The sequence below is a fragment of the Agelaius tricolor genome, unplaced genomic scaffold (assembly GCF_023055355.1).
Source record: "Agelaius tricolor isolate 1412-34295 unplaced genomic scaffold, bAgeTri1.0.p SCAF_15, whole genome shotgun sequence".
Lineage (NCBI taxonomy): Eukaryota > Metazoa > Chordata > Aves > Passeriformes > Icteridae > Agelaius > Agelaius tricolor.
Genome location: NW_027269275.1, coordinates 14,344,684 through 14,361,794, shown reverse-complemented (window position 1 = coordinate 14,361,794; position 17,111 = coordinate 14,344,684). Strand labels below are relative to the sequence as shown.

The following is a 17,111-nucleotide window of genomic DNA, read 5'->3' as shown; positions in this document are numbered from 1 at the left end:
ATCAGCAGTAAAAGAAATTGTATTAAAAAGCCAGATGAGCTCACTCTGTTTTGTATTTCCCCTCTCACCTGCAAATTAATAAGATCCTTCCCCAAGTGCCCAGGGCATCTTCCTTTTATCATGGACAGGTACAAAAATCAGACGGTATGTACAAAATTTGGGCCATCCAAGCCAACTCTGGCCAGCTGAAAGAAGAGCCCCAAACTATTTAAGGACTCAGATGCAATTTAGATTTTTTTTTTAACAGACATAATTTGCTGAAGATTTAGCTGTAGGGTGATTTTCAGATTCAATTTTAAGTTGCATTTCAGCTGTATTCAGACACAAGAGCACGGTATCTGCCTCCGGTGCAGCTGGAGAGAGGAGCAGACCTGGCCTGCTGAAAACAGATGCTGCTGCCAAGCTCCTCATCATCTCAAACCCTGCCTGAGAAGTACCAGCACAACAGCAGGTTTTTTTGGATGCCTCCCTTCACATCCCAGCCCAGCCTGACTCTGATTAATTAATGGAGTTTGCTGAAATCCCAGCCTTAGCTACTCTGGCTGCTGCTAGCTACAGCACACTGCACAGCTGCCTTCCACTCCCACTTGAGAGACTTTGTATTTACCAAGTATTAATTAGATGAATGTGAAGCACCATTTTCTAGGCAGGGGAAATTATCTGCTCTCTCCCTGCCCTGTAACAAGCTCATACTGGGACAAGTCTGAAAAGGGAGCAGGTAGAAGTGGCTCCTTCTTGCTCTGCACATCTGCCACTTTTCATATTTCCCTGCTTGTGCTGCCCCCCTTGACAAGCACTTCACTCCTGCTTGATCTGGAAAGGGAACAGTATTGGGAAAGATGGAGCTGGAGCCTCTCTCCCTTTGCAGATCATCACCAGAACTGGTCCCAGAGACTGTCCTGACAGTCAGACCCACAAAATGGGAAGAGCTGCTGTCTTTGAGGGCTCTTCCAAGTGCCAGGAGCTGCTGAACAAGTGAGTCTGCCAGAAAAGCACAAGCAATGAATCCTTCCCTTCCACAAATCCTCCAGACCAGGCTGGGCAGGTATTTCTCAGGGCTGACCACAGGTAACATTTCCCAGGAGGAGCAAGGGGGCCACCCCAAGAGCTCCCCTACACCTGAAGTGCTACCATTTAATGGAAAACATTCACAGCACAACTGTTCCTCCTGGTGGCAACATCTGCACCATGAATACTGCAGTTGACACCAGTAATTGCAGCATGAAAGGCTTCAAGCAAATACCCATCTGGAAAAAAATGGAAGAAATGTCATGGAAGGCTGAAGGCTGTGACAGAGGGCAAGTGTCAATGGTAAACAACTGGTCAGCTAAATTTAGGAAGGCAGGTTGGGAGCTCTCCATGAGTGGTTGGGTGTCTTCAGTTCAGACCACTGAGTCAACTAAAAACATTTAGCTATGACAGCGATGGGCTTTATAGAGAACTACAAGATAAATGAAGGGAAAAAGGTTATCTAATAATTACTGTCACTGTTTCACATCCAGCTGCATCCACAGCTCAGCTTGACCTTTGAGGAACAATGAATAATGCACCATTCTGGTGAATGTTCCCCCTTTCTTGACAGACCATCAGCACACTGGTAAGGGAGAACCTCTCCTGTTTGTCCTTTAGTCACTGTTTGGTTCATTTGCTTTATGTAAGAGGACCAAAATGTCCCAGAAAAATATCATATCTGTTTCAAAATATTTCCCTTGTAATTTCACATTGCTAAAATCCACAAACCATTGTTGCTCCAAAATCTGCTGCAGGGACAGCAGCAAAGCTCATGTGAAACATGGGATGAAACAGATCTCTCTGTCTTTGGGTACCAACAGGAAACCAGTCTGCAGTGCTAAAGGCACTGATCTCCAAGACATCCAGAAACTGATCAAAACCAGGATGAGATAGACCTGGATTCTGTTTTCAGCTTGGCAATGTTTACATGGTGCACAGGTAAGCATTGCCTTGTACTGAGCTGAATTTTCATATCCTGCTAAATTGGGCAATGAAACAGAATAGAGAGGTGTGAGGAGTGCTGGGGATATGCTGCATTGTAGCAAACAGCTACTGAGCTCTGCAGCTGGTCATGAGGTGCCAAGGATGAGGAAAGAGTGGGCTTTCTGGGAGACCTTCTGGGAGGGGAAGGTCACACAACCCCATGGCAATGCAGTGGTTTTCCAAGTTGTAAAATCAATTGCAATTCACCTGCTCTGCACCATTGCTTGTTCCAGGCAGATCTCATTTTTAGCCTGGCCCATTTCATGTATCCAAAACTCAGTCTTTTTGTGGGCTTCCTCTGGCTTCAAACCAGGCTCTACCAAGCAAGCCCAGGAGGCACCAAGCCCCATGACCAACTCTTGACCTGCTTATGTGCAATGGGGAGCAGAGATTTGGGGCAGGAGGGTGTCCCAAGAGAAACAGCTGGAGGTCACAGGCTCTGGGGCTCTGCTGACACGGGGGTTTGGGAATGTATGGAAGTGCCAGTAAGCTGTTTTTGTCACTGGCTATTAATGAGGGGATCATCCTGATAAAATTCAAAGTGAAGCTCTGCACCTGATCAGATAAAGCACAAAGATCAAAAGGTGAATCGAAAATCCAGAGAGAAAGGGACAGTCCCATCAACAGCTCTCCCCCACCACTTGGTAGTGTTCACACACGTTATGCTATGAAGGATTAATGGCTGGAGGTCATAGAGAGTTTGTGCTTTCCCCCAGCTTCCCAAGGAGGTGTGAGATGAGTTTCTGCAGGGCTTCAGCGCGGAGCACCGAGATGCGCAGCACTTCCTCGTGGTTGGCTTTCTCCTGGCTGCTGTAGCTCATCACCGCTTTGTTGGTGATGAGGGAGATCCCAAGGACTCGGAGGCCACAATGCCTGGCTACAATTACCTCTGGGACAGTGCTCATGCCTACAGGAGGAGAGAAAGGACCAGAATGAGTCAGGATTTACACCAAAACAAGATCTCTCTAAGGCTGCACGGTCCTACCTCTAAGCACATGCCCTTGTCTCATTCCCCCCAGCTCTGTGTCTGAACTCTGTAATAGTTAAAGGCTGTGATATGTACAAGGCTCAAATAGCTGCAGACTACAGTTACAACTCTGCTCAGCACAATGAACCTCCTGCATTTGATCCTTGTGCCACAGCTCCCTCCTCAAGATGTGTCAGACTGCTTGCAGACTTGCTAAGGAAGTACTGATGTGCTGTGTCATTTGGCTCTTCCTTGGCTAAAAAAAACTATTGCAAATAAAAATGCTTTGAGGAGAGCTGAGCTCCTTTCCTCACAGACAATGAATCTGCAGGTGTTAATATACAGACTTCCATGAGCTAGGGGTCATGGAAGGAATCATAGCTGGAGGAATCATATGGATCGTGGCACTTAGTTTTCTTTTACACTTTTGGGAAGGTATCCATGATTACCATCCCTAAACAAGACTCATAAGGAAGGCTGGTTTGTAGAGAAAAAGCACAGTGAAAATCTTTACAATGTCAGAATTAGAAGAAAAATACTAGAAAAAGACTTCATTTTTATTGAGCCCCACTCAGTTCTTCCTGAAATGGAGCCATCTGAGCATGAGAGATTTTGTGTTTGGGAAATAAACACAAAGTTGTGCTGGGATCCCTGTCCTGCTCAGCTGTAAGCACAGGGACTTTGTGCAGATCCTCCCAAGCCACTGCAGAATGAAGCAGAAATACACAGAGTTCATTTCTGCAGCCCCAGGAGACTTAGAGAGTCAAAGACTGAAGCAAGTCAGCCTTGAGCAGAATTAACTGTTCAATCCATGTCCTCAAAGAGCCCTGGCAGCCCAGGCTGGCAGCTCACCCACAGCATCAGCTCCCAGCGCCTGCAGCAGGCGGCACTCGGCGATGGTCTCGTAGCTGGGCCCAGCCTGCAGGCAGTACACTCCTTCCCTGGTGAAGCTCAGGAAGCCCAGCTCCTGTGCACTCTCCATGGCCAGGCTGAGCAGATCTTGTTCATAAGCATCTGACATGCAGGGAAACCTCACTCCGAACCTGAAAGGCAGTAAAGGATACAGCTGTGTGATTGTGCTTCTGCTCCCTCCATCAGAGTCCAGGGATGGTCATTCTTTAGAGAAAAAGGAAGTGTTAAGGGCAGACCTGCCATGGATGCAATCTCTCTCATTCCACTCTTATCATCAGGTAATTCTGCCATCAATCATGGTTGGAAGGGACCTTCAAAGGCCATCTCATCAAAACCCATGCAGTGAGCAGGAACATCTTCAGCTAGAACAGGTTGCTCAGAGTCCTGTCCCACCAGACCTTAAATATTTACAGGAATGGGGCACCTACCTGGGTATGACATTCCTGCTAGACTAGTCATCCACGACAGTCAGCACATAGAGCTTATGGCTGTTGGAAGGTCTGGCACTACCTCCCTTCTGCAGGAACCCTTCTGGAATGGTTTTTCAAGGGCTCCTGTCTCTAGGGAGCACTGATGGCCAGTTCATTCTCTCTCCAGTAACTGCTCATGATGTCTTCTAAACATTCCCCACCAGACAGTTGCTGCTCTGAGGCACAGAGTCCCTCAGGCTGTCCTTGGATGGAGGTTTGAGCCTGGCCTGATGGAGCATCAGTCCCTACATTTAAGGCCCATCAGAGCAGGCAGCTACTTTACATCTCAGAGCTCCAGGGCCATATTTTAGGTAGCTTTCTGCTTCAAGACTGGGTCTTTTGCTTTTGGTCTTAAAATAGCAGCTCAACCCTGCTCCTGCTGGAGTGAATCCTGCTGGAGTGAATCCTGCAGGAGTAGATGGCAAAGATTGTTATGCTGCCACTGAGGAAACCTGGAAAATAAACTCCCAGACATGTTCACCGACACAGATCAGGAGGAGTCAACCAGATCCCTCATTTATGCTATTAAAGCTTCTGCTTGTTTACATGTTCTTCCAGCTGAATGCTTAGGGCAGTAGGTGGCTTATTTTGTTTTTATAAACACTAAATATTATATAAATAAAAACAAACTTCCCCTTCTGGTCTAAGGTAATAAGTATTCATCACCATGAAAATTGCTTCTCTTTTCTGAAGGATGGCCAGCAATGCAGAAGCCCAATCTCTAATTTATTAAAAAAATATTATTTCCACATCACTTCATTGCCTCTAGTTTTGCTCTGTTGTGCTTAGATAAATCCTTCCTGGTAGCTCAGCTGGACAGGATTTTAGGAGTTTGCTCAGCTAAATCTCTGCAATACTTTGAAACCTGATTCATAAAGACCTTTTGCCCATTTTGATGCCTTGGTCAGCAGTACAGAAGTCACCTCCCAGAGCACTGCAGTCTTCACCAAGAAGCTGCTATGGGGAGGCAATGAGGCAGCTATGCTGCCTTTGAACACTGTCCAGATGCAGTTGTTTGATTGGAGTTTCTCCTCCTGCTCCAGAGCAATTATGCAAGCCCAGAGAGCTTTAAACACTCCATGTAGCTTCTCTGCTTTTGATCACTTTCTTCCAACCCACGGCAATACCTACAAAAATGTAAAGATGTTCCACTTCAGATGGGTACTGTCCTCTTGCCATGGAATCGCAGCACAGTGATTATTTCTCCTGAGGCAGCTGCCAGCACCTTTCAGATTCTTTCAGAAGCAAAAGCCAGGTCTGCTGTTACATCAGGGAGGAACTAACTGAAAGCCAGGCAGGGCACCTTACTCTCAGCAGAACTTTCTCTCTGGAAAGATCTGAGGACAATCCAGGTGCCTGCCCTGCAAACATGTCCATTTTTCACGATGGGCCTTCCACCTTACCAGTCTGATGGTGTCTTGGAAGGACTTTGGGATCATAAATTCATTTTGGAAGGGACCTTGCAGTCATATAGTCCAGCATCCTGCTCAAAGCAAATCCAAATCTGGTGGCAACTGCCATTCAGGGATGAAGATATGTTAGAAGCTCCTCTCTGCACTCTCAGTGAGGTGAAGATTCTGCTACACAGCCAGTACAGGAAACCTGACTCGGCCAGCAGCAGGTGGCTCTTGTAGATCTCAAGGTCTCTGAAGAAGCTGCCAAGACAACCACCTCTCATCAGAGCAATGCCTTCAGTGAATACAAAGGCACTCCAGTTTGGAGACCTGGATACAGCAGTGGTGATCAGGAAATTTAGAGGTTTCTTTGCTCTGCCCTCCATTTACTGCCTGGCCTCTGCTGTACCCATTCCATCACACCAGAAATGGCTGTTGATAAACCCAGGCTGGGGACAGCACAGTTCACTGATTGCTCAGTTAAGAGGAACCAGCAGAGAGGGGCTGATAAGAAGAAGAGCAGTTGGTGTCTTCATCAGATGGCACAGCTGGTCATGTCAGGAGAAGGATCAGAAGCCTACAGGTACAAAACAAAACCTTCTGGGGGTTTGTGTGTAAGCTCCTTGTAGGCTTGTACAAGTAAGCAACAGCCAAGGGAAGGCAGGGCAGGTGGCACATACAGCTACTGCTGTAACCCTTCCCTTGTGGTTACCTGGAGCCAAACTCTGCCTCTCAGTAAATATTTGTCAGTAGGCACAACTGGCAGTCCCAGCCCATGGCTGAAGGAAGAAAGGTAACAACGGAGCTGATGCCTTCTTACCGCTCATCGTTTGGTCCACGCAGGGGATTCTGCCCTCCCAGGCCAAACAAGCTGATGTGATCCCTTATGAACATGATGTCCCCCACTTGGAAGTGGGGATTCAGTCCTCCAGCAGCATTAGTGACAATCAAGATCTCCACCCCCAGGAGAAAGAATACCCTGATGGGAAAGGTGACCTGCAAGAACCAAAAGCATGTGTGCAATGAGTACCACAGTCAGCAGCCACTGCTGCTGCATTTGTAATATCACAATTTGTGGATGCAAAGAGTCTACATATGGAGACAAAACAACCTTCTGCAATTTTAAATATTCCTCTCATTTAAATAGAATGTTAATGCTTTTTAAACAAATTAAACATAATCTTGCAATGAAACAAAATCTTGCATTAAAATCCAAGACCACATTTCCCACAGTTGAACTAAGGTCAAATAAAGGTGGTACAGGAAGAACATGCAGATAGTTTTTGCTCACTGCCAAGGTCATGCAGAGATCAAGCCACTGTGCTGATTGAAGTAACTACTTATGCACATGGACTTGGAGAGTAATCCAAAGCTAAGGAACAGTTGGGAGCTGGAGAAAAAAAAATTTAAGAAGTTTGATTTTAAGGAGTCAGGAATTTGGATGATACCTGCTATCAAATGCTACTGTGAGCAAAATATTTCCTAGTAATGGGCACCATTTCTTCAAGAAGTAAGTTAATTTTAATAGACAAACACATCTTGATAAAGCTAACTTTATATTGAGTGGTTTTAAAATAGCTGGTTTTCTATAAGAAGTTGGGTGGTGCCAAAAATTACAGTTTATATCCAAATGCAAATAACCTCAATGCAAAAAAGGACAATCACAGAGCTATCCAAATTAAAAAAGAGCCAATAGAACAATATTATTGTTGTTTTCTAGCAGAAAAGTACATATGTGCATGGTAGGTAACATAAATCTCCACACATTCCAGTATGTTAGCTGGGAGGTTATAGCAGCTTGCAGTAGCCTGGGAATTTTTCTAGGAAAAAAAAAAAAGCTGAAAACGATATAAATGCAATAGAAGATTAAAATAGATTATTCTTATCGAAGTTTTCTCATTGCTGATTTAAATCATGATTAAACTGACTAAGTTAAAGCATGTAAATTAATCTGCCTTATATGATAAACTATTTCCCTCTGTGAGAGTAGCAGGGTCAGCCAATTTGTGTGGCTGTGCAGCATCACCTTCACCCAGCAGAAGCCAACTACCTCTTGGTTTGAACTCCCAATTTTATTTTTTGGGGGCAGATCTGAAATCTAAGAAAGACTCATTTCAAGAGCACTGTAAGTTCATTGCAAGAGCTAACATCCTGCAGCTAGATAGCAAGGCAAGCAGTCACTTCTGCAGCTTTTACAACACCTCTTCCCATGGTAAATATTTTCCTTAAGGAGAACTCACCATGCTGAGAGAGTAGCCTTCATAGGAGTGGAAACGTCCCTGCATGCACACGCAGGGCTGTCCATTCAGCTCCCCAAACACCAATCTGCCAACATGCCCTGACACTGGAAATTAACAAAATGGCATTTTAGTTACAGGTGTCAAGGATTTTGACTTTAGAGGGATTTGTTAGTTGATGATTTTGTTTTACTGCAGGGCCAAGCACTGCAAAAGCAGGAGCTGGAAATAAAATAAATAAATAAATGCCTATTGAAATGTAGGGCCCACAATGAAGGAAATACTGGCATCTGACTCTAAGGCTTTGGAATGCTGAACACTTGCTTTATTAAAATTATACTCTATTACATTACAACTATGCTATAATTATATTATACTAAAGAATACTAAAGAATACTTGTGACTGTCTCCCGACAGTCAGGACGCAGCTTTTTCCAATTGGCCAAGGAAGCAAAACAATCTTCAGCAGAATCTAACTGACAAATCACTTTGGGTAAACAATCTCCATAACTCATTCCACAGGTGCAAAACAACAGGAGCAGCAAGCAGAGATAAGAATTGTTTTCCCTTCTTTGAGGTTTTCTTGCTGCCTTTTCCAGAAGAAATTCTTGGGAAATTGTGCTTTGCTTTTCTCTGTAAAGACAATTGTGGCTACAAATACCTATATCTGTGCTATGATATTTATGTTTTTTTACTGTGAACACACATTTCACCAGTGTGGGACTGGTTTGCCGACTTGAGTGATCCCTGTGTGAGGCTCTGCTGCAGGCTGCTGGTGGGTAGGGTGCTGATGGCCTGAGTTGTGCTCACCTGAGCTCCGTGGGAAGTGAGGGATGTCCTCGTACAGGAAGACTGTCCTGCTGTCCAACACATCAGCCAGAGCTCCCAGCCCAGAGCCGCAGACGATGGCGATCCTGGGCTGCCGGGCAGCACGGGCACGCAGCCAGTCTGCTGCTTCCTTGCACACCTCATAGCTGTTTCTGCAGGAGGAGAACAGGCCAGGGAGACTGTTAGCCCATTCAAAGAACAAGCGTCAAAGGATAAAAGGTGCAGGGAAAAAGAAATTTCATTAAGACTATAATAATAGAAGCTTCACTGCTATTATTGAAGATGCATCACGTTTAATCTCATGTATTTTACCCCTGACTACAGGGAAATCATTTGAATTCCCTTGGCTGGTTTCATTCTGTAGATGAAGAATGGCTAATGATACCGAGATCACAGAAATGTCACAAGGCATAACCACTCCTGCTTCTGATGGGCTCTGGTCTCTCCTGAGTTCCTGAAGAAAGGGAAAAGCACAATTAGACTGAGAAATTCCAACCTATATGAGTGTGCATGGGGATGTCCAGCCTGTGATGGGGAAATACAAATGTGTGGAGTTCTGAAGACACCTGAACAACACAGCTGGAATGCTGTGCTGATGAAGGAGTAGACACTGTCATCTGCAGTAGGTAAAGATTCAGGTGAACTTCTGAGACTTGGATCAAGCATCATCTGCAGAGATGGAGAACCCAATCTCTGTAAGTGTTGAGTGCCATCAGCTCCCACCACTTCCATCTAGGCTGGTACCACATGTCAGACACCCACCCTCTCAATACCTCGTGCCTTCAGTACAGAAGGATAAACACGGAGATCTTACTCAGCCTCTTCTCTCCCACAGAGAGGGCATGGGATCACACCTGCAGCCCAGACATAGCCAAGAGGCCCAATGACATCAGTCTCCATCAAAACAAGTGAAAACCAGGAATTTGGGCTCCAGAGTTTAATGTGATTCAAGAGGGGGACTCAGCAAATACTTTGGTTAAAAAAAGTCTAATCCAGCAGGGAGCCCCATTGCCTGAAGGTGGCATAGAAGTTGGCATTACAGTGCCTGTTGTACATCTGTCTCATGGGAAAGGAGAAGAGTTCAACTTTTAACCTCTTGGCCCAGTATTCAGATGCCTTAATCACAGTTTTGAAATGCAATCAATAGCAAAATAATCCTATAATCCTGTTTTCAATAGGACAATGCAGAGACTTTCTGAAAGTCAATATCAAGTGATTGGAAAGTATCCTCAAAAGCAGGAGTACTAATAGCAGTTCTTGGAAGCAACTCAATCATTACCATTGATGAGTAGAATTAATGATTGTACATGGTAGAGGACTGGGTCCTGGAGTAAACCCACAGGCAGGGGTAGCAGTCCTCTGTAAGAAAAGTTGATCTGATTATTGAGAGGTGAGAAAATCAGATACTGTGAGGGTGCGGGTGATGTAAAATTGACTGGAGGTGCTGATGAGCAGTCACTATCTATCCAGGAATGTTTCTTTTGGTTCTTTTTTGTCATGTCTCTTTTTTCCAGAGGTGTGAACCCTAGTAATGCTGTGATGCTGCTCTCAGCAGTCTTAGAGGACAGACAGAAAAGCTTTCAGAGGTGAGGTGCTCCTCACTCCAGGAAGTCTCAGGCCACTAAGAGGATTTGACTGTGTACAACTGGTTCCTCCAACTAAAGTTGAGGACATTGAAACAAAGGTTCTCGATTCTATGCTTTTTCTTTCTTTATACTGGCAGGGTCAGTAGTTACTGCACAGGTGCTTTCTGTGAGTATTTAGCCTCTTAACTGTCTAGTTACTACTGTGAGTCCTATCCAGCATAAGATACCTCAAACTTACAGTCCTAGTTACAAACTGTGATGTCAAAAATACCCAAAAATGTCGTAAACTTGCAATTCAATGGGAAGAAATAACTTCCATACACATAGATTAAAAAGAAGAGTCATACTTAGCTGAAGTACTTTTCAAAGGAAAAGTTGGAAATGAGAGAGTTTATTTACCATCACATACTGAATTTTCTAAGTGCATCATGAGCTCCTGAAATAAGCAGGAGCTGTGAAAATGACATTAATAAAGACTACAGTTGACTACGTTATCACTTGCTCCCAGACAAAAGCTTTAAAAGTGCTTTACATACATTAATGAACAATTCCCCCCAATTTCTCTGTTGAATAACTGTAATCCTTGTTTAGAAATTCAAGGGAACCAAGAGAATTTATATGTAATGCCCAAGGTTTTGACATACCTGTGGCAGGCATGAGAAAAGGACAAGGTCACCAGGATCTGCTCTTCCTCATGACCTTGTTTCAGGTTTTCGTTTTTCTGAAGAGCATAAGTCATTGCAAAATAACATAGAGAATGGATATTATTCCTATATCCTCAGAAATTTTAGGAATGTGGGATGGAACCCATTCAATGTCTGCTGAAGACATCAGGACTGACTGAGCTATGCCAGGTTACAGTGGACTTTTTTCCCTTTTAAACAGAAGATATTAAAATACTTCTTAACCAGAGAAGTAAATCTCCAGTGCTGCATATGTTTCCTTGCCTGAAAGGAGCTCCAGCAAGTGCACAGGGGCCTGGCAGAGCCCTGTCCTTCCCAAAGGCTTTGGGCACATCAGAGCTGTCCCCAGTGCTGAGAGCACAGTGATGCCAAAATTAATCTGCTTGCAGTGTTTTGCTTTCAGAAACCTTCCGGATGACATCAAAGGGACTGGCAAGCACTGATAATTTCTGAATGCAAGGGAGATACCTGCTCAGCAGGAGCAAAGGGGGAGTTTGACCCATGGGTCACCCAGCAGAGTGTTCAGCCTGGAACTGCCAGAGCACAAGGCCTGTGCAAGCTTTTTGACAGCCTGAATTAATACATGGAGCACAAAGGCCCCTCTAGCTGCTCTAACAATGCACACCTAATAATAGTGCTCGGTAGCATCGCTTTGGATTAAATCACAGGATCAGCTGAAAACACAATCCTCTTTATTGTGATTGCTGTCATCCACTGGAGAAACACATCTGTTGCAAAACACAGGACTGTCACCGGTGACAGATCTTTTATGGCTTGAAAAAAAACCCCACTCTTATTTGCTTCTAAGTTGGCTGAAAGCAAATCTATGCAAAAAAGCAGACATATCCCAATAAACAGCTAAAGCATTATGTCTGGGGGCACATGGCCATAAGTATTCACAGTCTATGCCTCTTCACAGGAGATATTTGCTCTTCTGGCCCATAACCTCTCCCAAGGTCACCTACTCGCTGCCATATTTCATAATACCAGCACCTGCACAGGCAGATGGCCAGATTGCTCTCCAGTAATAAGATGTTTACTTCTGAGCAGCCTTTGTCTGACATTTATTGAGTGCTCAATAGAAAGGAAACAAGGTGAAGAAAAGAGATGTAATTTTGTTAGCCCCATCCAGCTTGGATGTCCGTGCATCCCCTATTTCACAGCACCTTACCTGTCTTCGTCAGCATAGGCCATCCTCCTCCTCTCTGGTTAACCAAAAGAAGGGGATGGTTGCTGGAAATGGAGCTGCAGAGTTTTATTTGACCAAAGAGCAGAGGCCTATTGAACCTGCAGAAGCTGCTGCTGTCTCTGGCAGTGAGTCAGGGAAGTGTGTCCCAGCTTCTCTCTGCTGTCCCCTGAGCATCTCTAATCCCCGAGTAGGAGGGGCATGGTCAGGACATCTGCTTTTCTGGCCTCACCCCACATGACACACATGCTCTAGAGCTCTGCAGAAAGCTTACACGCATGCACACACACACTGTAATGCAGATTAAGCCTAGAAATTTCACACACACACAACTTTTCAGCGGCTGACAAGGGATCTGCCTGGATTTGCACCTCTTACATCACCTGGGAACCAGCTGGAGTCACCTGCTCCTGTGCAATTCAAACCCCTGGCAGTGTGCAGACTCTGTGAGATGACCTGTAGCACCTACCACTGACACCAGACCTTTCCACATCTCACATCATTGCCTTCCCATTCTTTCATGGCATCCAGGGATGATGACCCAGTAGCTCCCCTCAGGGTTTTTTGTTCGTATCTAATTGTCTTACCCTTCCCAGCAGGAAATACTTCTTTGAAATATGCTAAACCTCCGTTCAGCAGAATATGGGAGACACAGGAAAGACAACAGACACCCCATCATCTGTCCCTTTAATTTTAGCTTTGCTGTGTATGAAAACAAATATAAAAACAACCCTCTCATATGGATCTGTTTGTGCATCGGTGTTTGATCCCAACAACTGATGTGAACCACATTTTACAGAGCCAGAGATGTTTCCAAGACAATTGAATGCCAAAAAAATTCAAGAAAAGCTGTGATGAGTAGAGACCTTACATGCCCTAGCTGAAAGGCCACATCTACAATATGCATTCACAGCTTAATAAATCCAAAAAGGACACATGGGGGTATAATTTATAAATATCCCAAGCAGGGACAAAACCTCAGTTAGAACTTGGTAATTCTTAGACAAATCATCCAGACATTAACAAAAATTCAGAAAACTGGGCAGCACCCAATTCAGGTCTTGGATTTCTTATTTCTTATATTCCTCTTTCCTTTTTGATCTTGAAGACCTTGCATCAAACAGACCATTGTTGCCCCAGAAAAGTGTCTCTGAGAACTTCAAAATCAAATAAGGTAATAACTGCACCAAGAAAAAAACAGGGCATTTTTAGAGAAAGATATACTTCATGCTGGAAAGCAGAAACCCAGCAATGCCAGCACAGGCTGGGAATCTGCAACAACCAGCAGAATTTAAAAATCCAATTCTGTTTTATTTATTGAAAAATACAGTTGGCACTGAAGAAATAGAAAATGGATCTGAAGAGAAACCATAATGAGAGCCTTTCTCTTGACCTCCTTTCTCCCTCAAGTTCACACTTCATTTCTTTCTTGCTTTTTCTTAGAAAGCTTAACATGCCTCTTCTACAGAGACAAGCAGGTGGGGTGGTGCCACGTCAGGACCCACAGTACATCGCTGCACTGGCATGGTGCATCTTGCTCTTGGTGTGCTGGAGGCAGTGGGAAAATCAACATTAAGAATGTGTAAATAATTTTCCCTTCTATGCCCTCTTTCTAACTCTGTTTTTACCATGTTTCCCCTAATTTTTCTCCTTTTTGCCATTCTCATTCTTGTACTTCTGAATCTCAGCCATATCTGCCTCTGCCTGTTCTAGGTATATCCTCCTTTTTTCAGCATTGTTTTTCTGTACAAAACACAGCAGACTGAGAGCAGAGATGGTTTTAGGTAGATTTAACTGCACCAAACCCTGTGCCCAAAGAGGGCCCACACTGCTTGGCTGTGAGCCAGCGTGCCAAAGGATTCTGGAAGTCACCATCGCCCCAAGCAACATTCACTCAAACCCAGGGTCTTAGAGCCACTTACCAGCTCACTCAAGTCTTTCTGTCCTCTGGAAGTCCAGGCTCCTCTTGCCACTACTCGGGACTTCTTTGAAACCCATTATTTGCTGCCATTAAATGAAATTACAAAGCAATGTTAGGCCCCTAATGTTGATTTTCCATAGAGCTTGTTGGTATCAGCAGAGTTCTGATGCCCCCCAGATATGTTCCCTTCTTCAGCCTTAATCTGATTATGTTCATTAATCTGATTCTTTTTTTGCAAAGCAGACAAGAGAGATCAGACAGCCTGAGAGCTCTTCCCAATTTGCTCTCATCTAAGACAATCTCCTTCCTAGTTTGGATTTACATGGAAAACAGGATTATCAAAAAGGGGCCATTTTATCTATCTTTATGCAATGTTGGTTATTTAACAGCAACAGAAATTACTTGAGTTTTAACCTGTAATGGTGCATTGGCTGGACAAGTAAGAGATAAATGTTCACCCTGCTAGGACAAAATTAATTTGAGCACTGAGGACATTCATGCCAATTAGACTGCAGGGAATGCTCCAAATCAGATTTATCTAGAAAAAGAAGGTATTGGATAGATTGCATAATGCTGAAAAAAATTATTGGGAGTCTTTTGTCCTGAAGGAATCTCAGTTGTCTCTGTCTGTATGTGTCTGCAGCAATTTGTATCTATAATCCTGATGTTACTGCCTTGGCTGTCTGTCAAGCCCTGCTTCCATAGTGAGAACTTCAACTGCTACAGGATGCAGATACAATCACCTGAAATAATTTTCTAACAATGCTGTACATTCCTACAGCAATTTCCATCTAAAGAAGCGTCATGAAGTATTTTGCAAGCATTTCATCAAAACATTTAATTAATGCTTTAGGGTAAGTCTCCACTTTCCTGTGTGCTGACATTATCACTGTATCAAATTATTTTGCAGTCTTCTCACACCTACTGCACATCACTCTTTTGGGAAGAGGAACTGAACTGCAGAAATATTCACAGAGTGTCTACACAGTGGGGACAGCCTTGCCCAGAAGAAAATATCCCCCCAAAGCACTACAGGCATTACCATGCCCTTACAGGTGGGGCATTTCTCCCAATTCTCTCATACTTAAAAAAGCCAGGATTGTGCCTCAGTGTTTTGGAGGAAGGTGAAATGGCTAAAGCTTGCAAAGATTTTGCTTTTCTGCTGACTACCAAAAGCACACGCTCCAGGTTTGATTAAAAATTACTGCCAAGAATTAATCAGGAATTTTGCAGCAATTTGGAAAGGCTTTGTTTGGAAAACTCATTATTGTCTGTACACTAGCTATCCAGACAGCCACTGGAGTGTTACTAGCCACAAGAAAGGTAGATAAAATTGAATTATATACCAGAAAAGTTATTCCCCAACAGATCATTTTAATAACAATCTCTACCAAGATCTGCCTGGAGTGGTGAGCATACTGCTCATTGTACATTGACAGGAAAGAGACCTCTGACCACAGTGAATGCAGCAAAGGGCTGGCCAGGGGAACAGAAAACCAGACGTTCAAAGAGCCTGTCATGGTTAGCTGAGCAAAATGAGAGCAAAGCAATGCTTCCATGACAGCCTGAAATGTTGCCATGGAGGCAGGAGAGATACAGAAACTTAAGACAGGCAGCAGGAAACCGAGGAGATGCGTGTTCAGTTAGGCCAGACGTCAGAAAAAAGCTTCCAGCTGGCCAAAATGTGCAGTCCTAAATAGCCCTCCTGTGAGGGCAGTGGGAAAAGGCTTTTAGGACAGAGATCAGTCAATGCAAAGGGTTTATGATGTTTACTGGTAGGGAAGCAGCCACAGCACTCACAAATTATATGCCTGCTCTGTAAAACCTCACCATCTTCATAAGACTCAGGAAGAAAGAGGAAGCAACTTGACAAAACCTGTGAATAAATGACACCACAAAAATCAGTAAAAGAGCAGAGATGTCCTAATACCAGCCAACACTTCCATCTTCCAGCTCTGGGAGATGTATCAAACAGCAAAGGGTAAGATTGGGGTTGTGGCTATGGGAGCTTGTGGAAGCAAAAGCACCTGTGGCAAGGGACTTAGAGAGAAAGAGTATAAAAAGGATTATTTGGGGATTTGAGGGAAAGGAGTTGAACCTTCTGAAGGGACACAAACAGCACAACCAGGGATCAGCAGTATGTCAAGATTGGGATGAAAGGATGGGCTTTTCAATGTGGAAGTGCTTTGAGGCAGGCAAAAAATCAGAGAGTACAGGGGAAACTGTGGTGGAGGGCTGAAACAATCCTTAGAGAGAATAAGTGGAAAAGAAACCCCAGATCCTGATGGACTAGAGACTAAAAAAGGCCAGGTACCCCTGTGGACTACAATAAACACAAATAACTTGAACTAAAAATTATGAGGGATAAGGAAGAAATGCTTTCAGGCCTGTCAACAGAAGAAAACAATTCTCAGATAATTAAATTATACTGCACAACTCCATGTATCACTAAGAATCCTTGACAATAGATATGTTTCCCTATTCAACACAGGTAAATGCAGTTCATATCCTGGCACCACAGCCAGCTGCTGGCCTGGGGCTCCAAGATGCTTCTCCATATGAAGAATATGACTTCTCCCTAGGAATGTCACTTACTCATGCCAAAACAACACAGGACCAAAGTTTATCCTGTTCTGTGGTCTGGTTTCCTCTTCAATAATTGATAATACTTTCACACAGTGAAATGCCAGATCTATCACTAGGTCTCAGGACCATGTCCTCATTTCCCCAAAGCCCCCTTTGGAAAACACTGATTTATGGAGGTCAGTAGGTGAACATACTACCACTGCTAGTTGTGGTCTGTCAGGATGTATTTGTGCTGTTCCAACAGGATCAATACTTCCTCATTATCTTGTCCATGGTGCAATAATAACACATTATTGAACAGTTGATAGGTTTTCCCTTTCATTTCAATGACTTTTTGTTTAAAGAA

The 17,111-nt window shown here is 44.0% G+C and overlaps 1 protein-coding gene across 1 annotated transcript; it reads right to left on the bottom strand.

Moving 5' to 3' along the window:
• Nucleotides 1-2,684: 2,684 nt before the first annotated feature.
• LOC139596123 (purine nucleoside phosphorylase-like) lies at nt 2,685-12,266 on the bottom strand. The gene is made up of 6 exons (XM_071440156.1): nt 12,244-12,266; nt 8,786-8,955; nt 7,979-8,082; nt 6,559-6,734; nt 3,815-4,005; nt 2,685-2,902 (listed from the first exon to the last, which is right to left on the bottom strand). The coding sequence occupies exons 1-6, from the start codon at nt 12,264-12,266 to the stop codon at nt 2,685-2,687; spliced, it is 882 nt and encodes a 293-aa protein (XP_071296257.1).
• Nucleotides 12,267-17,111: the final 4,845 nt, after the last annotated feature.